General features: G+C 39.6%; 1 protein-coding gene across 1 annotated transcript; it reads left to right on the forward strand.

The window, feature by feature from the left end:
* The first annotated feature begins 11026 nt into the window (after positions 1-11026).
* On the forward strand, positions 11027-26799 carry LOC117426198 (angio-associated migratory cell protein-like). The gene is made up of 11 exons (XM_034043573.3): positions 11027-11413; positions 13887-14021; positions 17604-17723; positions 19005-19144; positions 20034-20178; positions 20442-20525; positions 21017-21132; positions 22120-22217; positions 22741-22831; positions 24248-24402; positions 25644-26799. Exons 1-11 carry the CDS (start codon positions 11323-11325, stop codon positions 25717-25719), a joined length of 1251 nt encoding a protein of 416 aa, XP_033899464.1. The 5' UTR covers positions 11027-11322; the 3' UTR covers positions 25720-26799.
* The last annotated feature ends 954 nt before the right edge of the window (positions 26800-27753 follow it).

A 27753-nucleotide genomic window follows, 5' to 3' on the forward strand; every position in this document is an offset into this window, starting at 1 on the left:
AACATTAAATAAAACAATCCCTATAAAAGGCGAATACCAAAGCTTTGACTAATGAGTTATTTAAAGTACTTTAAAGTATTATTTTTATTAAAGAAATAAAGTATTATGAACTGTTATTTATTAACAAAAAAATTGTAAATAATTTGTCATCATCATACTTCCAAATAAAACATAACAATGTTTTTGCTACCTGTATATTTAACAGTTCATTTTCCAAATTTATTTCTGGCTTGCAATCGTAGTGAAGGTGCACAGCAAGGAAATCTACAAATCTCTTAAAATAAACAAATTCATATTGTTAACATTTACTTCCAAGGACTGTTACACTGGAAATCAGTGAGAACCACATTCAGCATTAAAGTCATATAAAACATAGACTGAAAGTGGTTTTATACCACAGTACTATTTACTGGACACCATTTTGTGAAATGAAATATCTGTTAATTTTATAAAACAAGCGACAAGTTATACTCATCTCTGAGCTGCTTTCTACTAGTTTTGTAACACTAACACTTTCATATAAACCTTTATGTAGATATCACATCTTAGCGATTTAACTCCAACAGATATCTTTCCATCTTTAAATAAAAAAAGATCATCATATTAATAATACATCAAAATCTCCAAACATTGATTTGCTAAAGGAAGTAAACCAAGTAAACGATGGTACAGTCTTTTCTTCTTTACTGTTTCACTGTAATCAACTTCAGGCCTATCAATCTATGTACTGTATGTATAAACATAATAGCACACACTGCCTGGTATAACATTTGATCAGTAACTGTATAAATTAAATATTGGAATAAACTGTTATCATCACTAACACCATTAAAGGTGAGTTCATGCTTATTAATGTAACCTTAAACTAGCTTGTGACCCTTTTATCAGATTACAGCCACCATAGAATGGTATATTTTATTTACTAAATGATAAAGGCACCACAATAAGGTCTCATGATGTTGCTTTTGCCCCAGCAGAGGGGTTATTAAAGGTTAGTATCCTGGAGTTTCTCATAAGCATAAATGTTACTGTTTTTCTATTATTAATGTATGTTTTTACTATATTTTTCATATAATTATAGCAATTAAATTTCATCACACCTTGTATACTTTAAATATAAGTGTGATCACATTGCAGAAAATATATCATGTTGAAAAGTATACTCAAATATGTGAAAAAAACATACAATTTCTACATTATAGGTATGTTTATATATATATATATATATATATATTGTGATGAAGCTAGACTTTGTCGCTTTTTAAAATGGCTGTCCGAGAGTAAAAAAAAAAAAAAAAAAAAAAACACTACATGTCCCAGGAGCCTCCGTGGCAGAGACAGGATGGGCGGGGACTCCTGGGTATATAAGGAGGCAAGCTGAGGGAGTCTGGGCAGTTCGTGGGAGGTTGCCGCAGGGAACAGACTCCAGACTCCAGTTTGCTTGGAATAAAACTGGAATACCACAGCCTGTTGCAAGCTTGAAAGGGGTATGTGATTCAGGACTGCTGCAGTTTATGCAATGTGTTTTTCTTTTCATTTAGTTAAATTGGCGGGTGAATGAAATCGCCAATGTTAATTTGCTACAGTGTGGGAAAGTTCAGCCAAATAGGGATCTTGGGAGTGAGAGGTAAACCCGAAGGCATGTGACTTTGTGATTGAATATAAAAATAACCACACGGACACGTGAGAGACTTTAAAAAAAAGAAACTTTATGTTGTTGAACACTATTTCTGGTGGGGAAACCAGAAAGCCCGCCGCCTTCACATCTGGGAGGTCTGGAACGGATAACTCGGCAACGCAGGAAGTGTTGGACCTTGTGGAGCGGTGTTTGTTGATTTCACTGGGTAGTGAGGGACAAAGAAGAAAGTCAGTTAGGCCCGAACAGGGCTAGGCATATTATTTTTGTTTGTTTGTTTATTTTTGTGTAAATAATAAACTTACCTGGTCCACAATTTGAGAACTTCCTGTCTGGATCTCCGGTTTTTGGGTCTCCCCCACTTACGTGTCTGTCACATATGGTGTCAGAGTGGGATTATGGGATTGATCAGGAAACTCAACCCACCCACTTAAAACAAAAACAACAACAACATGGCAGACCTTAGTGAACTCTTGATGGCTCTGGTAACCGCCACCGCTGAACAGCGGGAGACCAACCGACTACAGGCACAGCAATTTGAGGCCGCCAGAGAAGAGCGGACCGCCATCTTTCAGCGTCTAGAGAAGATGGCCACCACCCCGACTCCCACCTACGCAATCAGGTCCACACATGTTCTCCAAAAAATGACAAAGGAGGACGACGTGGAAGCCTTTCTCCTGGCCTTTGAGCGAACCGCCACCCGGGAGGGCTGGCCCGCAGAGAAGTGGGCAGGAATTTTGGCGCCTTTCCTTCTAGGTGAAGCACAGAAGGCGTATCACGACCTGGCCGCTGACGTGGCAGACGACTATACCCACTTGAAAGCGGAAATTCTGGCCAGAGCTGGGGTAACAGCAGCCGTCCGGGCACAAAAGTACCACGCTTGGGAGTACAAGGCTGGAACTCCACCTCGCTCCCAAATGTTTGACTTAATTCATCTGGCAACCAGGTGGTTGCGGCCCGATGTGAACCCTGCAGAGAAAGTAGTGGAGCTGTTGGTTATGGACCGGTATCTTCGGGCCCTACCAGCACCCCTGCGTAAGTGGGTGGGGCAAGGAAACCCCACCACAGTTAATGACTTCATAGACCTCGTGGAACGACAGCTGGCCGCGGAGGAACTAGCTCGTCCCACTCCCACCACAACAGCATCCCGGAGCCCCCCCCAGAATACATGGAGACCACGACCGGCGCAACGGGTGGGTAAGAAACCGGCGATGCCGGGAGGGGGTGAAGAGCGGTCTCCGACCGTGAAGGGACAGTATAAAGAATTTGTACCTAGTCCTGGGATTGGGGAACCAATAGGCTTTAGGTGTTATAAATGTAACAAAATAGGCCATATAGCCAAGTATTGTAAACAGCCCGAGGACATGGACTGTAGCCTGAGTGAAACATTTGTTGGCAGCATTATTGTTAAACGGTTGGGGGAGAATAAATACCCATACTTGATGCAGGTTAGGGTAAATGGGAAAAATGCTGAGGCCCTTATGGATTCAGGTAGCGCATTAACACTGGTGACACCCAACTTTGTGCGGCCCAACCAATTGAACTATAGTCTCAAGACCGGGATTACCTGTATCCATGGGGATAATAAATATTACCCCACAGCGAGGGTTAAATTCACCCTTGATGCTCAGTCTATTACCCTCCGAGTCGGGGTGGTACCTAAACTACCCCAGGAGGTAATCCTGGGTAGAGACTTCCCAGGGTTTAAAACCCTGGTACAAAACAAAAGGGAGTTGAAAACCCCTGCAACAAAATTAAGGGCGAATATGGAGCCCACAGAGAGCCCAACCGAAGGTTTCCCATTTACTCATTTAGAGGTCTGTGAAACACCGTCTGAGAAAATACGGAAGTCAAGGAAACAAAAGAGGGTAGACAAACAGCGAGGGGCTCCCATCCAGATAGCATTAATAGGGGGATCGGATAAACGACAAAGGAAAGGGGTTGCCACTCAGTGCTCGGAAGCAGAAATCTGGGGGGAAACGGATGACACCCCCACCTCCACTGATCCTGTAGATAGATCGGAGGATTGGGCCACATCATTTAGTCCAGAGGGGACCCGATTTGCCACTGAACAGGCTAACGACCCCACCTTAGCTAATATCAAAACCCGAGTGACCGAGGTGAATGGGGTAGCGGTAGAAAATGTAGTAATAAACCCCCTTGAACATTTTATAATAAAAAATGATTTGCTATACCGATGTGCACCGCTAGAGGGAACCCCAGTTGAACAACTTTTAGTACCCAAAGTATATCAAAATACAGTATTGCGACTGGCACACACCCGGAGCTCACCTAGGGGTAGAGAAAACCTTACAGAGAATATTAAGACGGTTTTATTGGGTAGGCATTCGAAAGGCTGTAGAGCGGTATTGCAGGTCTTGTCCTGAGTGCCAGCTTGCTAGCCCAAGGCCCTCCTTAAGAGCGCCCTTAATGCCCCTACCTATTATAGATATTCCATTTGAACGTATCGCCATGGATATAGTGGGGCCACTCACTAAGTCCGCGCGGGGTCATGAGTATATACTCGTAATTATGGACTACGCAACTAGGTACCCGGAAGCCATTCCCTTACGTAATATGGCCTCCAAAACCATAATAAAAGAACTAATTCAGGTAATATCCCGAGTGGGTATCCCAAAAGAGGTCTTAACAGATCAAGGGACCCCGTTCGTAAGCAAACTCATGAAAGACTTATGTAAAACTCTACGCATCGCTGCATTACGCACCTCCATTTATCACCCTCAGACCGATGGACTAGTTGAGAGATTCAACAAAACCTTAAAGTCCATGTTGAGGAAGGTAGCTGACAAGGAAGGCAGGGACTGGGACCTGCTGCTGCCCTTTCTCATGTTCGCCATTCGTGAGGTCCCACAATCGTCTACGGGGTTCTCCCCGTTCGAATTATTATACGGGCGCCACCCCCGAGGCATTTTGGACCTCACGAAAGAAACGTGGGAAGACCAGGGACTTAGGGGCCGTAATGTGGGCGAGCATATACTCCAGTTACAGGACCGAATCGATTCCGTCACACCGATAGTCCGTGAGCATCTCGAACGTGCACAAGAGAACCAGGCCTACCAATATAACAAAACCGCCAGGGTTAGAACCTTCAGCCCAGGGGATCGCGTGATGGTCTTGGTCCCTACCCCGGAAAGTAAGCTGTTTGCCCATTGGCAGGGGCCGTATGAGATATTAGAACAGGTTGGGGAGGTTAATTATAAAGTACATCAGCCCAATCGGAGAAAGCCCGAACAACTTTACCATATTAATTTATTAAAACCGTGGGTGGATCGGGAGGCTGAAAATGCTCTAGCAGAAATAGGGATTGAGGAACATATGGTAAATATAGGACCTGAACTAAATGAACGTCAAGTTCAGGAAGTCTGTGATTTGGTCCGTTCCAACCAAGACGTTTTTTCCGATGTGCCGGGGAGGACATCGGTTATTTGTCACGACATAATAACGGCCCCAGGGGAACGCGTTAGAGTACGACCATATAGGATACCAGAAGCAAAAAAAGCAGATGTTCACAAGGAACTAGATAAAATGTTAAAATTAGGAGTAATAGAAGAGTCTAATAGTCCTTGGAGTAGCCCCATTGTTATGGTTACAAAACCGGACGGCACGTGGAGGTTTTGTAATGACTTCCGACAACTCAATAATATATCCAAGTTTGACGCCTACCCCATGCCCAGGGTAGATGAGTTAATTGAGCAGTTAGGACAGGCCAATTACATCACGACACTTGACCTCACAAAGGGATACTGGCAAATCCCTTTGACCAAAGAGGCTAAAGAAAAAACTGCGTTCTCCACCCCACGGGGCTTATTTCAATATAAGGTCATGCCGTTCGGGTTGCATGGTGCCTCGGCGACTTTCCAACGTCTGATGGACCGGGTGTTGAAGCCACATGAAGCATACGCCGCCGCCTATATCGACGACATAGTGATTTTTACGCAAGGGTGGGAGAACCATTTACAAAAAGTTGAGGCGGTGGTACAAGCGTTGAGACAGGCGTCCCTCACAGCAAACCCTGATAAATGTTTTGTAGGCCTAAAAGAGGCTAAATATTTAGGGTTTATAGTGGGGGGGGGGAAAGTAAAACCACAGATAGGCAAAGTAGAGGCCATTACCAATTGGCCAACCCCAAAGGAAAAAAAACAGGTACGAGCTTTCTTGGGGTTGGCGGGATACTATAGGAGATTTGTTCCCGAGTTCTCAAGCGTTGCGGCCCCGCTTACAGACCTGTTAAAAAAGTCTGGTCCGAACAAAATAAAATGGACCGCAGAGTCTGAACTAGCTTTCCAAGGCATAAAGAACCTTCTTTGTAATGATCCTGTCCTAAGGGTTCCCGACTTCTCTAGGCCATTTGTCCTGCAAACGGATGCATCAGAAATTGGCATAGGTGCAGTGTTATCTCAGGAAATAGAGGGAGAAGAACATCCCATAATGTACTTGAGCCGGAAATTAATGCCTCGAGAAAAAAATTATGCTGTAGTAGAAAAAGAATGCTTAGCCATAAAGTGGGCTATTGACACCCTAAAATACTACCTGTTAGGGAGAGAATTTGTCCTGGTTACTGACCATTCACCCTTGAGGTGGATGAAAGATAACAAGGAGACAAATGCACGGGTTACAAGATGGTTCCTGACCTTACAACAATACAGGTTTACCATAAAACACAGAAGCGGAGCTAAAAACGCAAACGCAGACGGCCTGTCAAGGGTACATGCGGGTTGTGAGTTGGCCGCTCCAAGCCGATGGCATTGAAGCTGGGGGGAAGGATATGTGATGAAGCTAGACTTTGTCGCTTTTTAAAATGGCTGTCCGAGAGTAAAAAAAAAAAAAAAAAAAAAACACTACATGTCCCAGGAGCCTCCGTGGCAGAGACAGGATGGGCGGGGACTCCTGGGTATATAAGGAGGCAAGCTGAGGGAGTCTGGGCAGTTCGTGGGAGGTTGACGCAGGGAACAGACTCCAGACTCCAGTTTGCTTGGAATAAAACTGGAATACCACAGCCTGTTGCAAGCTTGAAAGGGGTATGTGATTCAGGACTGCTGCAGTTTATGCAATGTGTTTTTCTTTTCATTTAGTTAAATTGGCGGGTGAATGAAATCGCCAATGTTAATTTGCTACAGTGTGGGAAAGTTCAGCCAAATAGGGATCTTGGGAGTGAGAGGTAAACCCGAAGGCATGTGACTTTGTGATTGAATATAAAAATAACCACACGGACACGTGAGAGACTTTAAAAAAAAGAAACTTTATGTTGTTGAACACTATTTCTGGTGGGGAAACCAGAAAGCCCGCCGCCTTCACATCTGGGAGGTCTGGAACGGATAACTCGGCAACGCAGGAAGTGTTGGACCTTGTGGAGCGGTGTTTGTTGATTTCACTGGGTAGTGAGGGACAAAGAAGAAAGTCAGTTAGGCCCGAACAGGGCTAGGCATATTATTTTTGTTTGTTTGTTTATTTTTGTGTAAATAATAAACTTACCTGGTCCACAATTTGAGAACTTCCTGTCTGGATCTCCGGTTTTTGGGTCTCCCCCACTTACGTGTCTGTCACAATATATATATATATATATATATATATATATATATATATATATATATATATAGTGAAAAAGTTATTCATGCACAGCCCAAGTTCATAAATCGGCATGGAATACAAATAAAAAATAAAAATAGTCTCTGTTTAGTTATCAACCATGTTGAGTAAAAGACAAACCAAAGTCCTCTTGTTTGTTGTTTGCAGAGACTGGGTGGGTCGCACACTCAGGATGGCTCAATTGTATCCTTAATTCATTTCAGACTTGATGTTTAAGAGAGTAAGAAGCAAGTGGCAATGTTTTACAAAAAACAATTATTTTTACATATACAGACGTGCTCAAATTTGTTGGTACCCTTACAGCTCATTGAAATAATGCTTCATTCCTCCTGAAAAGTGATGAAATTAAAAGCTACTTTATCATGTATACTTTCATGCCTTTGGTATGTCATAGAATAAAGCAAAGAAGCTGTGAAAAGAGATGAATTATTGCTTATTCTACAAAGATATTCTAAAATGGCCTGGACACATTTGTTGGTACCCCTTAGAAAAGATAATAAATAATTGGATTATAGTGATATTTCAAACTAATTTGTTTCTTTAATTAGTATCACACATGTCTCCAATCTTGTAATCAGTCATTCAGCCTATTTAAATGGAGAAAAGTAGTCACTGTGCTGTTTGGTACCATTGTGTGCACCACACTGAACATGGACCAGAGAAAACAAAGGAGAGAGTTGTCTGAGAAGATCAGAAAGAAAATAATAGACAAGCATGGTAAAGGTAAAGGCTACAAGACCATCTCCAAGCAGCTTGATGTTCCTGTGACAACAGTTGCAAATATTATTAAGAAGTTTAAGGTCCATGGCACTGTAGCCAACTTCCCTGGGCGCGGCCGCAAGAGGAAAATCGACCCCAGATTGAACAGACGGATAGTGCGAATGGTAGAAAAAGAACCAAGGATAACTGCCAAAGAGATACAAGCTGAACTCCAAGGTGAAGGTACGTCAGTTTCTGATCGCACCATCCGTCGCTTTTTCAGCGAAAGTGGGCTCCATGGAAGAAGACCCAGGAGGACTCCACTTTTGAAAGAAAAACATAAAAAAGTCAGACTGGAATTTGCTAAAATGCATATTGACAAGCCACAATCCTTCTGGGAGAATGTCCTTTGGACAGATGAGTCAAAACTGGAGCTTTTTGGCAAGTCACATCAGCTCTATGTTCACAGACAAAAAAATGAAGCTTTCAAAGAAAAGAACACCATACCTACAGTGGAACATGGAGGAGGCTCGATTATGTTTTGGGGCTGCTTTGCTGCGCCTGGCACAGGGTGCCTTGAATCTGTGCAGGGCACAATGAAATCTCAAGACTATCAAGGCATTCTGGAGCGAAACGTACTGCCCAGTGTCAGAAAGCTCTGTCTCAGTCGCAGGTCATGGGTCCTCCAACAGGATACTGACCCAAAACACACAGCTAAAAGCACCCAAGAATGGATAAGAACAAAACATTGGACTATTCTGAAGTGGCCTTCTATGAGTCCTGATCTGAATCCTATCGAACATCTATGGAAAGAGCTGAAACTTGCAGTCTGGAGAAGGCACCCATCAAACCTGAGACAGCTGGAGCAGTTTGCTCAGGAAGAGTGGGCCAAACTACCTGTTACCAGGTGCAGAAGTCTCATTGAGAGCTACAGAAAACATTTGATTCCAGTGATTGCCTCTAAAGGTTGTGCAACAAAATATTAGGTTAGCGGTCCCATCATTTTTGTCCATGCCATTTTCATTTGTTTTCTTATTTACAATATTATGTTGAATAAAAAATCAAAAGCAAAGTCTAATTTCTATTAAATATGGAATAAACAATGGTGGATGCCAATTACTTTTATCAGTTTCAAGTTATTTCAGAGAAAATTGTGCATTCTTCGTTTTTTGTGGAGGGGTACCAACAAATTTGAGCACGTCTGTATATTTGGTGTATACAGTTGTAATCAAAAGTTTACATAACACAGTGGAAATTTATATGGAACGTTTTTTATATTTTTTTATATGAAATAGTCCCTTGTAGACTGAGGCAGAGTTTCCTCGCACACATATGTTTGCTCTCCAGCAGAATCTGTTTCTTTAGCAATAGAATCCAAGCTCTGGATTGCAAGCGCCCCCTTGTTCAACTCATTGACCAAGCTGTTTGTTAGAGGTCTTGCAGCAAACAAAAGGTTAGGTGAGTTTTGCACTGCGTTCCAGACATGCACATGTGAGGAGTAAGATTAAAAACATCTTGCAGGCCGCTGTCTTCATCGTTGAAGTCTGCTGTGGATCTCATTGAAGCCTTGTACTTTAATACCTGGCTGAACTGTGACCTTTGAGCCGTTGCATGTTACAATATTTATTAATAGCTGGGCTATAGTTTTAAAATTCAGGCAATTGTTATGCTATAACCTTTCACTAACACTTTTGTACTAAACCTTTACAGCAGATTCATGCTTCATAACATAATTATATGCTTTATAGCATCTGTTTTTAAATTTGTTATATCATTTGCTGACTGTTCTCAGTCCTGATTACATGAGAAATTGTTAACTTGTAAATGATTTGTAGCCCACGGCTATCATTAAATGCGGGGGCTGCTTTAAGGATTATATCAAACACTGTAACACTGTGGTCCCCTGGGGGCTTTAGGATGGCTCCAGGGAAATGCAGTAAAATTCTCTCCCTAACACCTGATTAAGCGATGGTCCCCAGGCTGATGGGTTATTTATTTTAATGAACACTGCTGTTAGATGTTGGGGTTATTCTCTACATATCCCCATAATAGGGGTAGAATGACTTCTAATTTGAGTTGAACAGTTGAGGTAAAAATAGGTTGACTAGTCCCTACTTTAAAAAAATGAATAAATAATATATTTGATAATGTCTGGTGCTCTATTTGTTAAAGTGCTGTTTGTGCACTATTTTAAAACTGCTTAGATTTTTGAGCACGTTTTCTCTTTGTCACTGTTCCCAAGATCTGTAACGTGTAAACAGCATGCTTATTTATTATTTTTCTCCCTCTCAGAGGATTAGCCTTATGCACAGAAAAAACAAAACATCAGGTCTATAAGCAAGTCTCAATAACTATACAGAGCTTAACAAGTTTACAATTTCAAACCATTTGTCTTTGTATGCTCATTGATAAATAACTGATTGTCAAAGAATACCACTACTGTACATAAAACAGGATTTTTTTTTTTTTATATATTTTTTTAAGTATTTTTAGTTCATTATAAGCGTACGTTGTTATGTTTTCGATAATAATAATAACACGTGTTAAACGTCAATAACCGCATTGCACGGTGGCATGTTAGAAGTGGTGTATCAATTATGTATCGTATATAGGCTTGCCTACTGTTTTGTATTTTGTGTAATCCCCCCGCCACTGTGGAAAGTTGACAAACCGCACCCTGGGAACGTTTCTGTAACATTCTCAAATCTTATAAAGTCGTTGAAAACATCCTGTTTAATGCATGCGCGTTTATGTATTGGTATGCTCTTATGATGCATGCTACATGAAATGTTAGCATAGCCACTTCTTATAAGTTACACTTATAAGATTATTATATCTATTACGAACCGAAAATACACTTCAAGAAGAATTATTAATATTCCGGGTTGCTTTGAAATGGCCCTTTAAATTGTGTAATACATTTTCCTTTGGCGTCCTTTTCCTGATCTCCGCTACCCATAATACCAGTCCAGTGCATAACTTTTCTTCTGCTCAACCAAACTGTTGACGTCTCCTGCTGAGAATCCCACCTCCTCTGCGTACTGATTGGAATGTGTTATTCTAACGGGTATTTGGTTGGGTGAACGGCCTGTCACTCTACGCAGCCTGGCACATTTTTGAGAGTGTAACACTGCGAATAGCACATGAACGGCTGCATGGGAAGAGACGGAGGTTTTAATTTGGTTAAACTACAGGAGTAAAATCAGCATTTATTATTTGTCGAGAAAAAAACCGGACACTGACAAGAAATATAGATAAATTAATAAATCATAGATTCTTTCAGTCATACGGGTAGCTACCATTTTTTCTATTATTTCAGCGTAATTGACGGATACGATTTGTAAACAGTTTATAAATTAGCCATTAAATCGGTTAATGGAATGGAAAATTCCGAAGTAAATTCGGTGGATTTGCATGGAGATGAAGAGATCATTGAAGTCATTGATCTGAATGAAACAGAACCGACCCCAGGTAAACGACATCTGGCAGCACGCATATTAATACAATTCTTACAGTCACAAAAGTTTTTTTTTTAAAGTTAGTTTTAGTATACTACTGCAATTCAAAGCCCTTATTTAGTTATGAAAAGTTTGTCAACGGGTTAAGTTATAACAAAAAAAAGTCCATACCTGTATTGTATAACTATAAGTATTTTAAGGACTCACAATAGATATATTTTAACGTCCAGTTTTGCAGTTCTTGATTACAGCGTTGTTTTGATTCGACTGACATTGTCTCATTAATTAAATGGACACTGTTAACCTTCACAGTAATTTAACTATCAACTTAATAAACTTGGATGGCTTTTTGTTTGTTTTCTTTCTCAAAGTGTCTCCAGGTACAGTGACGGCAAAATGCACAGTATTTTATTTTTCCCGTAGGTGGTCACGTGAGACGGGGAGATCACGTGACATATGTGGCTGGATTGGGAAGAGTGGCAGCGGAAAGGAATATCCACTAGAAACTACCCTCAAGGCATCAGATGACTAGGGCATTTGCCAAGCACTCCCACCTTTCACTGCCCGAGCTTGTCACCACTCCGACATCAACCCACCCTGACCTTAACCCAACCCCAAACCTAAACTTAAGCAACCCCAGCCCTAACCTAATACCTAACCATAAACATAACCATTAAGAATCATCTGATGCCCTGAGGACAGTTTTTAGTGGATATTGTGCTGCGTCCTGGCTTTCGGTAGTTATCCACTTACAGTGGAGTTGGCAAACGTAATTTATTATTATTATTATTATTTATTTCTTAGCAGACGCCCTTATCCAGGGCGACTTAAAATTGTTACAAGATATCGCATTATTTTTACATACAATTACGTTATTTTTACACACAATTACCCATTTATACAGTTGGGTTTTTTTGACTGGAGCAATCTAGGTAAAGTACCTTGCTCAAGGGTACAACAGCAGTGTCACCCACCAGGGATTGAACCTACAACCCTCCGGTCAAGAGTCCAGAGCCCTAACCACTACTCCACACTACTGCCCTGATTTTAACTATCAAAAAATCAAATCGACTTTTGTAACTTAAATATATCTTAAATAAATAATAAAAAGAAAAACACAAAAAAATATTAAAAGCTTTGCATATTTTAAGCTTTGCAGCAGCCATCTTGTATTTAATTTTTAAGTGTCTGCCAACTTTGAGCTTTGGTAATTAAATATTGGAAACATATTTACATGTAAATTATTGATGGAACCAACAGGATCACTGCCTACTCCAGGGATGCCAAAGGATCCCCAACTGCCTGGTATTGGGTTATTAAAATAAGTACTAGTTACAGAATATGTTTGTTTGAATATCTTTATTAAAATGTGTTATTACCACATGCCTTTGAGTGATAAATAATAAACAGCATTTACACACCATGTGTATACATTGGTTTCATCATCTGGTGGCGTTTCAATTTTAAGACCTGTAGCCATAGTGTGGCACAACAGCATTCTTCTAATATGTACAGCAGCTGTATGCATGTTACTGTTCCAGCTGCTGTAGCCATATTAATAATGTAATTTCGAGTCATGCGACACATCGACGGAAAAATAGAATTATTCTAATATGTACAGCAGCCGTACGCATAGCAACTTCCTTTTTTTTATTTCTGAAAATAAGAATTTAGGGACCATGCTTACTCAAAGTGTTGCAGGCAGCCTGTGGCAAAGTGGCTGCTGATTAAGAACAGATGTAGAGGTGACGCAGTGCAGAAATAATCACATTTGGAAATGTTCTTTTTATTATTATACAAATCCTGGTCTGGCGACCAAACAATAATCCTCCGGCAATACAGCTCGGCAGGAAAATAATAATAATGATTTATAAACAAAACAAATAATAACACGTTATCCGCTCCCACAATACTACTAACACAAATCACCAGTCCGGGTGCGTGCAGTAGTGCTCAAGGTGGGTGATAACAAATAACAGTGACTGTGGTGTTGTTGTTCCGGGTAGTGCTGGCCCAAGGCGACAGCTCCGGAGACATGTTAGCCGTCTAGTGAATTTACAAAAAAAAGACATTTACTAACAGTGCTACAAACAAAAAAAACACTCACAAATACTTTTTTTACTTTTTGGGAACTCTCCCGGTCCTTCCAGTTCCGTGTGTCTCTGAACCCAAGCGAAGGAAATGATTACGAGTCTCCGTCCCCTTTTTATACTGTCACTCATGACCCCTTGGTAAACTAATGCAGCTGCCTTTACAATCAGTGGCTGCTACATTGTTTACCTTCTGGGTCAATACGTTCTTGCAACAGAGACTCGCCTTCTTCCAGACCAGCCCAACTCCCCAGCCCATCAAAAGAACTCTGTCCTCGCTGCTTAACGCCCTCACAGGTCGGGAGGGAGATTTACAACCAGAACTCATTATATTTCTGTCACACAGCCTAAACCCCACACACATACGTTCTCACACTGTTTTTGTGTTTCTCTCAGATGACCTTGCTGAGGATATTGAAGATGTGGATTTCACTGAAGGAGATGAAGGTTGGGAAACAGAGGATGAAGGAGGAGAGGAGATGGAAGAAGCTGACAAGGATGACAGTGATCTCACTTTCTCCAAACATACAGGTAACCAGCAAGGCTTGAAGTTAACGTACATTTGGTAGCATTTTGCTGCCCCAAAACTCCTAATTTGGTACTAGTTTTTTTATGCAGTAGCATTTTTCTGATACCTTAAGCTGCAGTTTATATGGCCGATCCAGAGTGAGCACGCACATAATTACGGGTATTAGTTTTTTAAACACGTACATTATCTTTCATAAAGCGGGTAACCATTGCAAATAGAGCTTCCTGATTTGTAGATGACAGGTTTGTATCTGCAGATTTAATCTGTCATGGAGAATGGAGGCTCCGGTTTTGTTATAATGCTAACCCTGGTTTCTATGGAGGATAATTTGTGCCAAAATTAAAAAATAAATAAAATAAATACATAATTGAAATACATTACATTTATGTATTTATTTTGCCTTTTCATTTTGGCACACACTTTTCACTCTAGTATTTCTCATTTAGCGTCAATCACACTGGAAGGGCGGGACAATCCGGCAAGTGAATCGATGATCCAATAACATTGTCTTGGGGTTGTGTAGGGGCGTTGACTGCAGTTGTATAATGCTTGCAAGTTGCAGACTTGGGTTGTGTATTCAGTGCAATCGTTTTTCCTTTTATGAAAGGAAATTGGAAAACAGGAAAACAACTCATATTTTGTTTTAGCTTTGTGAGCAGAGAAATAAAAAAAAAAAGTAATTTTCCGATTTTATAGAATTAAATAAACGTGATTTTTGGCTTGTTTCACCATCAGATTTGTGTAGGGTGTTAAGAGTGTTACATACATTTTTTGTTGCCAAACCATATGACCTGCATCCCACAGTGACCCCTTAAAATTCTATACAGTTGTAATTTGGTCGCCTGAAAGACCTGGGGCTCGTTTGCATATCATACAATGTTGTACTGTATAGCGTTTCTATACAACGTTGCTCACACAGATTGCAGGTGACAACTGATCGAAAGACCGATCATGTTTGAAGTTACGTTCTCACAATATAGAAACGAGTACCTGGTCGTTGTCTGAGCAAAAAAATTCTCATTGAGCTCATATGAGTGACGGTCTAGTACTGCTGGAAACAGGGGCAGGACTAGTGCTATACAAACTTGGTTCCCGTTCCAGGAAGTCCGTTGCTTCGCCATGCAATTTACAGTCCTTTTTTTAATTTTTTTTTTTTTTTTTTTTTTTTTAATTTTTAATTTAAAATTAGTTAAATGTTCACCTATTTAGCAACCTCTTTTTGAGAATGTTAATTTGAATGGTTTCTTCAGCCATCAGTTCTTGATTCAATGCTAACCAGCAGACCAGTTGGTAGAATCGAACTCACCAGCGGCAGTGTCCCGCCCTTCCAGTATGATTGACGCCCAATGAGAAATACTAGCGTGAAAAGTGTGCCAAAATGAAAAAAACTAAATAAATAAATAAAGGTAATGTATTTCGATATTTGTTTATTAATTAATTTACTTATTTATTTTTTAATTTTGGCATGAATTATCCTCCATAGGTCTCACCCAAGCTAGAAATGAACAATTATTACTTTATCTAAATTCTGACTACGAAAAAAAAGCACAAATAGCTATAACGTTACCATGATCCAAGTAACGGCTTCCTTGTTTTATCAGTGCGAATAATAGACGAAATACAATCCTGAGATGCATTAATGTATCTATCTTTTTTCTTTTTATAATAGATATTGCTACCTTGCGTACTTCGCCTGTTTAACTAGTGAAACGTGTGCTTTTACTTACACACACACACACATATATATATACAGTGGCTCTCAAAAGTATTCACCCCCCTTGGACTTTTCCACATTTTATTGTGTTACAACATAGAATCAAAATGGATTGAATTAGGAGTTTTTGCCACTGATCAACACAAAAAAGTCCATGATGTCAAAGTGAAAAATAAAATCTACAAATTGTTCTAAATTAATTACAAATATAAAACAGAAAATAATTGATTGCATAAGTATTCACCCCCTTTGCTATGACACACCTAAATAAGCTCTGGTGCAACCAATTGTCTTTAGAAGTCACATAATTGAATGGAGTCCACCTGTGTGCAATTAAGGTGTTTCACATGATTTCAGGTTAAATACACCTGTCTCTGGGAGGTCCCACAGTTGGTTAGTACATTTCCTAACAAAAACTACATCATGAAGACAAAGGAACATTCAAAGCAAATCCGGAATAAGGTTCTCAAAAGCACCAATCAGGGGTAGGATATAAGAACATTTCCAAGGCATTGAATATCCCCTGGAGCACAGTAAAGTCCATTATTAAGACATGGAGAGAATATGGCACAACTGTGAATCTGTCTAGAACAGGCCGTCCTCAAAAACTGAGTATCCGGGCGAGAAGGGCACTAGTCAGGGAGGCCACCAAAAGGCCTATGGCAACTCTAAAGGAGTTACAGTCTTCCATGGCTGAGCTGGGAGACACTGTGATTATGGCAACAATAGCCTGGGTGCTTCACAGAACTGGCCTTTATGGGAAAGTGGCAAAAAGAAAGCCATTGTTGAAAAAAACTCACATCACATCTCGGCTAGAGTTTGCCAGAAGGCATGTGGGAGACTCTGAGACCAAGTGGAAGAAAATTTTATGGTCTGATGAGACCAAAATAGAGCTTTTTGGCCTCAATGCTAAGCGCTATGTTTGGCGCAAGCCTAACACTGCACATCATCCTGAGATGATCTAATACTATATTTGCGGCAGCTACTTTATTAAAATAATCTTAAGATTATTTTTCAGGTATTATCATTAAGTTCATTTTTTGTCATATTATTGTACTGTAAGGTGATATATAGTACATAATTAGCTATACATATGCACCCCAAAAAAAAAAAAGTGTGTTCCTTTTGTTCAGTCCGTTCTGATCCTGCCTCCCTAATCCGTAGGGAGCACCAGAGCCCTTCCAATGCCCTCTATGGAATCTCCAGTGAAGCCCTTTGTTATCTTATAACACACCTCTAGGAGTGGCTGATGGAATTAACTAGGGTGTTATTGGACCTCTTGACAGGACATGCTCAAAATAAAAAAAATAATATTAATTTCTTCTAAAACTAAGCGTCAATGAGGCCTTTTTGTTTTGGACTGGGGTTTGATTGAAAATTCTGAAACTCTGCTTTGTCTGGTAGTTGACAATATGCCTTGCTTGTCTACAGGTCTTTTCTATTACATTGTACTTTACACTTATGTCAACCTGGCTTTAACTCTGAACTACAAAAAAGAACCACATTGGCAACGTATTACCATTTTCTATGAAGTGCATATTATTAATTATAAAATGACTTACAATTTCCAGACAATACAAATTTCAAGCCAGCTATGAGTCAGTGTCCATAGTCATACTTTACTGCTGGTGGTATTAAATCTGATTCAGGCAGAATCAGCACAGACCGTTTCTCCTTAACGCTGCAGCAGACCCTACTGGCCAGGCGAACATTCTAAATTGGGGAGAAAAACATGGTAAATACTGGGCACCATGACCTGAAATGGAGTTTAGATAGGCAGAACACTGATTCTCATGATTGTATTTTTTTTGTAGTTGTGTGTCAATGGAATGACCATGACTGCTACTCGCATCTACTTATTTGTTTCCAGGTTCTGTGTTCTGTGTGAATCTGGACCCCAGTACTAACAGTCTGGCAGTCACGGGGGGTGAGGACGACAGATCCTTTGTCTGGAGGGTGAGTGATGGAGAGGTGCTGTTTGAGTGTACAGGTAAGTCCAGTGAGCGTAACGTTGTGAATACTGAGAAAGAAATTTAAGAATTACGTGTGGGGGGGTCCCCGAGTGGCTCACCTGGTAGAAGTGGAGCCGCGCAGTGCGCAGGGTGCGTCATACAGCGCAGGTTCACCTGACTCGCCTGGTAGAAGTGGAGCTGCGCAGTGCGCAGGGTGCGTCATACAGCGCAGGTTCACCTGACTCACCTGGTAGAAGTGGAGCCGCGCAGTGCGCAGGGTGAGTCATACAGCGCAGGTTCACCTGACTCGCCTGGTAGAAGTGGAGCCGCGCGGTGCGCAGGGTGAGTCATACAGCGCAGGTTCACCTGACTCGCCTGGTAGAAGTGGAGCCGCGCGGTGCGCAGGGTGAGTCATACAGAGCAGGTTCACCTGACTCACCTGGTAGAAGTGGAGCCGCGCGGTGCGCAGGGTGAGTCATACAGCGCAGGTTCACCTGACTCGCCTGGTAGAAGTGGAGCCGCGCAGGGTGAGTCATACAGCGCAGGTTCGCGTCCTGGCTGTGCGAAGTATGCTGGCGTTCTCTGGAGACTCCTGAAGGGAGTGTTGCATTGGCTCAGGCGCTCTCGTGGATTAGGGAGGTAAAACCGGCAGGGGCTGTTTCTCCTCATCGCTCTACAGCAAACCCTGCTGGCCAGGTGCCCAGTGTGCTCAGAGCTTACTTTCTTAACCCCTGCAGGGTGTATATCCATGGTGACTGGGATCTAGTGCATCCGTCTGTCATTGTCACACTTGAGAGTTTTGCAGAGAAACACTTATCTAATTGTAAGGAAGCTTTCCTAGGAAAATTGTTTAGTCATTTTTTTGAGATATTGAGAGAAACAAGATCTGGAAATGCAAGAAGATGCCTGTCAGTTTCTCTTTACTTATGTGTGTGTGTCGCACTTTACATGCACATATGGTGGGTCATGGTTATCCTAGTTTTTCGTGATACTCCTGGCTGAAATTTGGCATTTACAGCTCTGAGGAACAATCTATGTTACTAACATACTTGCTGCTTTTATTATAGGATGTTTTATAAAAAGTATAACACTGGAAATTCTTCTATTAAAGTTTAAATAACCAAATATTCATAGATTATCGATGATTTTGTGTCTAAACAAACAAATACATTCTTTTTGGATCATGAAGAAAAGTTAACTTGTCAGAAATGTAGTAAGATTTAGCACTTCTTTGTAACCTCTGGCACATCAGTTGTTGGTGTTGTTATCCTGCAATGCTGGCCATCCAAAAGTGAACTGCACTCTCTGTTGGCTAACAGGACACAAGGACTCTGTTACTTCTGCCTCCTTCAGCCATGACTCTGCACTGGTTGCCACGGGAGACATGAGTGGCCTCATCAAGGTGTGGAAGGTGGAAACCAAGGAGGAGGTGTGGTCCTTTGAGGTTGGAGATCTGGAGGTGAGGGTCTCAAACAGCAACTTTTTTTTATTTTATTTTTTAAAATCAAGTACCAAAGTGAAAGTTAATGTAAGTTAATTTGGCAAATAAAATTGTAGTCACACATACAGGAACTTGGGTTTTACTTCTGTTTTGAAGGGCAGCATCTCTTAAAAGTAAATCAACCATATCTAGTAAATCATACCTTCTACTGCTATGGTTGTTTCAGATTTTTGGATAAGAAAGAACCACGCTTAAAGGAATATGGGGTCTATTTGATTGATCTGAACAGTGGCAGTTATATATGGGATTTCGACTGTACTGTACCTTTGTAAGAAGACAAAGAAGGATCTTAACGAGTGTAAACCAGGGTTTTAAAATTAAAGGTACTATTAATGTTATTACTGGTGCCCTCTTTTTATTTTGGTACTTCAGTTTGGAATAAGTAGGTATTGTTGTGTGTTTTAGTTTTAAAATCCCTCCAATGGACAAACTGCGACCAGCTGTAACCTTGAGGAAATATACCAGGATGTAGCATGTTGATCATTTATAACTATTAAGCACCGAACAGTGCTAACTTAAACAAAAATAAATAAATATATATATATATTAAAACAAACCAAAAAAAATTGACAAACGTTTTGACTAGATGTCTTTTTCAGGGTCTTCAAAATCATGTTTATCTATGAAATTGTATTTGAAACATATGGATATCCCAGATTTCAGCACAATGAAACAGGGACTAGATACATATAGTTAATGAATGTAATCATTTGCATTAAAGTGTTGTAATCACTTTAATGCTTTAGTTAGCACGCCTTTAAAAGGGGTTGTTTTCCCAAACCAAACTAATGATTCGGCATACCCCCTAGCCAGCAGGTATCAGGATGGTTGTGTGTCTCTGTTTCAGTGGATGGAGTGGCACCCCTGTGCTCATGTCCTGCTGGCTGGCACAGCTGATGGGAACGTGTGGATGTGGAAGATCCCTAGCGGAGAATGCAAAACCTTTCAGGGGCCCGGCTGCCAGGCCACCACTGGCAAGATCCTTCCTGACGGTAAGAAAGCATTAGAAGGAACAAGGAAAGTTTGCAGGTTACCATTGAAATATACATACAGGAATCTGTATTTGTGCTTTTGGATGTGAATAAGTAATCAAATATAAATGTATAGTATATTGTTTGAAAATAGATGTTAAAGTTGAGACTTTTTTATATAACGTTTAATTCCTGTATTCTCAAAGATTCCGTTCAAATATGTTGAAACATGTGGGTTGAGCTTTATCTCAGCAATTAAGTTTTAACCATGTTGCGGATTGTAGGAAAGAGAGCTGTTGTTGGCTATGAAGATGGAATCATCAGACTTTGGGATCTCAAACAGGGAAATACTTCTCATGTTCTCAAAGGTGAGACAAAAGGTGGTCAAGTAAAAATGGTGTATGTACTGTAGTACCCATGCTACCTTTATTAACAAATGCATTGAGTATTTATATTATCATCACAAAGCATCCGTATTCACTGTCCCCCTAAAATATATACGTCTGTATTGGCACATAGTAATACTTTCATGAATGTACAGTGACTATGAATCGGGTCATTTGTAAAGCACATCATCTATTCTTGAACAGCTTCTTTAACAAATCTGTTCAATATTGCTTCAAAACAGTAATTAGGCAGCTGATCAAAGCATTATAACAATGAAAAATAAATATTTTATCTGATCTATGATAATCTAAGTGTATGAATTACGAGCACCAAAGAAGTATTCCTTGAAGGAATTAAACATAAGCACCACCTAGAAATAACATTGTGTTATCTGATTGAATTTATTGTAGTGTGCTGTGAACTGTGAGTTTGCCAGACAGTAACAGATTCTTGTTTGTTTTTAAACTTTTAGGACCAGATGGGCACCAGGGCCCTGTCACCTGTGTGGCATGCAGTAAAGATGGAGGTCTCATACTGACAGGCTCCGTCGACTGTAGAGCCAAGCTCATCAGCACTGCCACTGGAAAGGTGAGTCCTGGAGGGAGCATAAGGGGTTAACGACAGGGCCACTACTGATTTATAAGGGGTATTTAAATGATTGTGGGTCTGCTGTAGACCATGGATTCAATTGAATATTCATAGACAAGGGTAGAAAGTACTTGGAATTGAGTGGGAGAGCCACAAATAAGCAATAGGAAACACAAGCTGCAGTACAAGGATTATTATTACTGGCTGTGTAATACTACAGGGAAGATGACATACAACATGACCTGTTTCCTTCAGTGTGGAGATACATGTAGGAATTGTGTCTTTTGTCCAGCAGGTGGTGGTGTGTGACTACACAGTAGGTATTCAGAAGGGTTCAGCAACCCAAACTCCAGAGGTCCTCACAAAATATAATGAAATATTGAATACAAAAATAGCATTTAGAAATGCAAACATTTTGCATATAGTATGGCAAGTCTGTGTACGTGCGCACAGTACACCGTAACTCGGATTTTCATTTTAAATAATGATTAGGATTCAGAAATTTTGTTTGACAAAGTTGCTTGTAGGCATTGTACGGCCTTGCTGTAACTTTGTCCTATGGGGGGGGGGGGGGGGACTGTAAAATTAACAGGTCAAGCTGACAACCATGTAGGATAACCATGTAGGATATCTTACAAATATATACAAGTCATGCTTTGGCTGTAGTTAGTGTTCTATTAAAGTTAGTGTGGTCAAGCTGTAAATGTTTACAGCTGTCTGCTGATATCAAGGATTGATTAAATTCTTCATAATCATAACCCATACAAAACATGCTCCTAAAATGAGGCCACATACACAGTTCAACTGACCAGCTTTTGAACAAAATGGATCCAGATGACATTCTGAATTGCTGAGAAATGTTGTGCATCATCTGTGACTTTCCCAAAGTGTTGTCTTAAAAAGAAGTGTTGTTTTATTCTTATATATTTTTTAAAGCTCTTACTGGCTGCTTTTCTAATTGAATGTTGATCTCGTTTGTATGTTTAGGTAGTGGGAGTGTTCTCAACAGAGGGGCTCAAACCCAAAGTTTTAATGGAAGAGGAATCAGAGACCAACTCTATTGAGTCGGTGGGATTCTGTAATGTGTAAGTAAGGTACCACTGTTTCTCCACCTAGCTGTAAATAGGGCTTGAACTTTTCAGTTTTTAATTTTCCAAATCTCTACGGCCCTTTAAATGTTAATGAGTAGTTGTTATGCTGTCTCTAAAGAGACTACTACTAATTTAAGATGGGTATTTAAGATGAAAATAAAATCTGTCAGGACAACTCCTGTTAAACGAGTGAAAATAACAAAAGCACAATAATAAATTAAGATCAGCGATGAGCTATTAATGTAATTGTTTTAAATAAAATATGTAATTGTTTGAAATAAATATTAAGCGAAACAGAGTCAGGCTCAGTCAAGATATGAAGGTAAAAACAAGTGGCATTGTTTTGTAATTAACCGCTTTTTCTGAGTTTAATTAGGAAACAGAATCAGCTCAAAATAAGTTTAAAGGGAAGTTGTGATCAAAAATGAAACCTCAAAACACTAAGGACCTGATCATCTCCTGCAGTATGTTGCTTTAGCATAGTGAATATTTAACTTGCATACTTGTTGTGTTACAGGTTGCCATTGGTTGCTGTTGCTTACCTTGATGGGACTCTAGCCATTTACGATCTTTCTACGCAGAGCTTGCGACATAAGTGTCCACACGAGGTAATGAGCATCACTTTGTACATAACCAAACGTGGGAGGAAAGTTGAAGTGTCAACTATCTTATTTTCCAAACACATTTCTGAAGAGGGGTGGGAGTGCAGAGAATGATGCATTATAACGGAGGAATCACATCCTTTCTCAACAGCCCGTCTCACACTGGCATCAGTCATACACCTTCTGTGAAAGGTTCTGTGGTTAATTATAGGTAGGGTGTCTAATTTTCCGGTGGAATTTTTTTCCAAATACGGATGAATGCTTTTTTAAAAATCGGGTGGATTTTTGCAACTTTAGAGATATATATCTCTCTCCCCTCTCTCTCTCTCTTTCTTTCTCTCTCTCTCACACACACACACATACTTATTGTATATGGAGGCATTTCTCCATTGCAATCAAGTTTTATTTTATTTTTATGTTTGCAATGATCAAAATACTTGTTTTTTGTAAGTTCCTCAAAAACCTGTGTGTAAAGGTAAGAGTTTTTGCTACGAGGTTATATAATATGTTTGCTTGCTAGTTTGCTAGTTTAAAGAACATTGAGTAGTGTTAAAGAGGTCACTTCTCTGAAATGATTTCACAACATCATCCATCCAGGCATTATTTTGAGGTGTTGATAACTATCCTGTTTGCTGATTATGGTGGCAGATACTGTATGCATCAAATGGGTCTCTGTATGCCCCTCCGTGCATTACCATCATACCAAGATAACACATATGCAGGATCTTGTCAGTTATGCATAAGGCACTGTAAACAGCTTGTGCTAAAATAGCCATATAAATACAACTTTGGTGTCGGTCTGTGTGCAGATGGCTGTCCTGGTTGCTGTGAAACCTTTTCCTGTTCACAGGGATGGGGGCTGATTGATTAATTGCATCCTCATTTGTGTTTCCAGAGGCAGTTCCTCATAAGAAACAGAGAACAAAATATTAAAAAGACAACCAAATAACTTGCTGTTATGATAATGTTTGAATAAACCTAAAGACCCCATCATTTTCACAAAGCTTTAATGTCAGTTTTTATGGTTTTAAAAAATGTTTTGTTTGAATAAAGCTTTTATAGTCCGGTGACGTTAATGAAACTAACAAACTTCCATACGTTTTGTGAATGTTTTCTGTTTAATTAAAGAATTCAGGAGTTTAAAATGCTCTAAGTTTTCACAATGTGTGTATTTTTCTCATATGTCCAAATTTGTTATTTAAAAAAAAACCTAATCAAAACAAAAAATGAATAGAGGAACATACTTAAGACTTTAAGGGAGAGTGAAATGTTCAATTAAAATCCACGCCCTTAAGAAAAAAAACGACATATTCCAGGAATTGGCCATTTGCTTTGTGTGGAATTTGTGATCAGGAAGGTGGTGATGCCTGATTCCATCGAGTTTAACTGCTCCTCCCCTTTCTCTCTCTTGTCATTGTCCAGGCTGGCATCGTTCACTTGCAGTGGGAGGACAGCTCACCCCTGCTCTACACCTGCAGCCTGGACGGAGCTGTCCGCATCTGGGACGCTCGCTCAGGGCAGATGGTAACACAGTACCGTGGGCACACTGCTGAAATACTCGACTTCACACTCAACAGGTGAGAGAACCCACTCAGACATGCCTGTGGAATTGCAGTACATGACTTTCAACTAAAGGTGTACTAATTCTGAAGCCTTAAAGAACAAAACCAATTTAATTGTATAAAATAAATGTGTTTTTGACCATGAGACTATTGACTTCAGACCTAATATGGATCTCATATTGATGTCACAAAACTTGGGTTCTTGTGTTTATAGATTGTACACTTTGAGTTATTGACTTAATATTTGGCACACAGCACTATTCTATGATGCTCTGTTAGTTCCAATACTGGTTTTGTCCAGTACAAATGAACCCTTCACTGCCACATTGTTTTAACCTCAAGCCATGTTGGTGACCATACACTTTGACTTAGTATCTTTACAGTAGCTGTGCATCTATATTCTATGATTGTCAAAGTTCCATTAGAGCTGTTGTCTAGTAAAAATTAACCAATTATCTGCCACATTTTTATAACCTGGCCATATACAATCTTTTTCACATTTATTTCACTTCAGTTTTATAAAACACTCCTACATGCCAGTCCTCTTACAGTATGCTCCCAGGGATACTTTACTTTTGTTCTCAAAAACAACCAATCCTGGTAATTATCTCTTTTGCTTTCCATTTGACATGTATTTTAAAAACAGGTTGCTGACAATATGTTTATATGAAAGAAGCACAGCTACTAAACCAAAAGCGATCAGGCTTTAATTACAAACCTGGCTGTTGCAGGTTTGTAACAGCCATGTAAATGTGCTTTATTTTGCTCTTATCTGCCCCCTATTTTACTGCATTTAATCCTGTACTTCAGAATACTGTAATCTGCCAAGTGTTTAACCTGTAGTACTTTGTATTTAATCATATCCTGATGTAACTATCACTATTTAATCATATCCTGATGTAACTATCACTATTATCTGCTGTATTATTGAATTGTGGTTTGTCACACTTGTACTTTGCTTGAACAAAAGTTATTGTATTTCTTGCTCTTATTGTATTACTTGTATTGTAACACTTGAAATGTATTTGCTTACGATTGTAAGTCGCCCTGGATAAGGGCGTCTGCTAAGAAATAAATAATAATAATAATAATAATAATAATAATAATAATAATAATAATAATAATAATAATAATAATGTTGCATTAAATCGACAAAGGCACCAAAAGGTGTTTGTCTGATCAGACAAAAATGGGGTCCTATAGAGAACTGGGCTGTGAATGTACTTGTTAGTAACATACTTTGTTTTTCATTACAGGGAAGCCTCCGTGGCAGTCACTGCATCTGGAGATCATAAAGCCAAAGTCTTCTGCCTTCAGAGACCGGACCGGTAAACAAGGATGCCCAGAGCTACAGAAAAGAACCAGTGCATGGTGGGATGCAGTTATTTATATATCAGGATATCGTTCTATTCACGGCCACCAAAAATAATTCGGGACTACAACCGTATCCTCAGGACGTTTTATCAACACCCTCCTCTCATGGGCAGGAGAGTAATTGTTTTGGAATGATTTCTTCTTCAGGGCCATCTTTTGAAATGCTTTTGGTAGATTGGCATTGACAAGAGTAAAATAAATCTGCTCGTTTCAGGATTAATTTAGATATTAATACACAATGTAGTGGCCATTACCTACTAAGTATGTGTGGCAACATTTAATAGTCACCCAGATTCTTGTATCCCGTTTGCTTCAGAAGGCCTCTGCCTTAGGATAGAGACTCCAATGCTTGCTCAAAGTTGTGAAGTGATATTAATTCAGGGTCTTGCATTGATTTAATTACTGAAGTGTTCAAACTTTAAGAGTAAACCTGTTTGAGCATTTACCCGATAACATAGGAATATTTGTAACTAATGTGAAAACATCTTAATAAGCTCACCAATAGACTGATTTTACTTTTTAAAATGACCATGTATTTATAACTTCTTTAATTCCATAATGTAAATGGATATGGATAAAAATAGCCGGTGCACTGCGCCCTTACTACCTTATCAACACCAAGGATTTAGCTGACATGCATTTTAACTCTTTGCCCATGTCTAAACTCTTAACATCCAGTATTGATATTTTAAAATAATAGCTTAAATAATAATCCCGCCTAAAGAGTGTATTGGTCAGTCATTTTTTTTTTTTTTATAATTAACATGTTATAATACTTAAGTGTTTTAAATCCATTACTGTACATATAAGGAAAGGACAAATAACAAAAGATTCAACATTTCTAAAACATTGATGGGGAAAAAAAACAGGTGTAAATCTGCAATTGCAGTCATTACTTATTTCACTGTCGTAGAACCATTATCCAGGAATAGTGATTAAGACCTCTTTTGTTTGCACAATTTTATAATACTGCAGTTTGAATGCCAAACAAATCTCTCTGTGATATGAGTGTTTGCTATTAAAAAAATGTCCTCTTTATTGGCTTCTTATTGTGTGTGTTTTTTGTTTTTTTCTTTCTTTTTCATCACATTACTTTATTCCAGTAAGATTCTAGAGAAACTAAACCTACTAGTTTGGTATGAAAGCTCTGGTCAAGACCATGTCTGACAACAAAGTGAGTCACATAATAAACAGTGTTATCAGGATATATAAAAAAATATATATATATATATATATATATATATATATATATATTTATATACTTTAGAAAAACAGAGATTGTCTTATTTAATTTTCCTGGTTGCTAATGGATATGACATGCTGGAGGGCAGTCCATATTGTGCACAGACAATAGCTGTTTCTTGTCAATGATCCTTCTGCTGAGTGAAAGGGCACTGATGGGGTGGGTGGCTTGGACTGGATTAACCCAGCTGCCACGAGACTACATTAGTTGTGCCTGCTACTGGAACACACTATATTGATATAGTTATAATCAATGACTTCAAATCCACTTCCTAGATTGAACAGTTCCTGGCATGTGTGCTGTGGAATATGGTACTATATGTAGATTCAGAAGCTCTGTCCAATTCAGCAGTGGATTGCTTACCCAGAATATTTTTCTTTCCACGTATGTGTGTGAACCTACTTTTTAGCAACAACCAACCTGAAATCGTGAAAAGTGAAGAAAGATTTCCAAGGCTGGGTTTCGATATGCTGAAACCTCTTGAGCTGGAGATTGAGAAAGAACAATCAAAACCAAAGCATGTGTTTACTAAATCCTCCGTGGTGTCCTCTGGCATCGTTCTGCCTCCATTTAGATTTTTTTAGCAATGGGTATTATTGCTGTGTGTTTCACGCCAGTAAATTAGTAATTGGTCAACAAAGTTCACTTTACTTGTACTTCGGTTTACTTTGATGATATATTGCAGAGCCATTGAGATCCATCAAAGTGGATTGCATTACTTGTCTATTTGGCCAACACTGGTTTAGCAC

The sequence above is a fragment of the Acipenser ruthenus genome, chromosome 11 (genome assembly GCF_902713425.1).
Source record: "Acipenser ruthenus chromosome 11, fAciRut3.2 maternal haplotype, whole genome shotgun sequence".
Classification (NCBI taxonomy): Eukaryota; Metazoa; Chordata; class Actinopteri; order Acipenseriformes; family Acipenseridae; genus Acipenser; species Acipenser ruthenus.

Excerpts from the sequence above, each read along its gene's own strand:
- LOC117426198 (XM_034043573.3), top strand. The coding sequence starts at position 11,323 with ATGGAAAATTCCGAAGTAAATTCGGTGGATTTGCATGGAGATGAAGAG. Across the intron at positions 20,179-20,441 it reads TGGCAAGATCCTTCCTGACG|GAAAGAGAGCTGTTGTTGGC; the intron begins GTAAGAAAGCAT and ends TGCGGATTGTAG. Across the intron at positions 22,832-24,247 it reads GACATAAGTGTCCACACGAG|GCTGGCATCGTTCACTTGCA; the intron begins GTAATGAGCATC and ends GTCATTGTCCAG.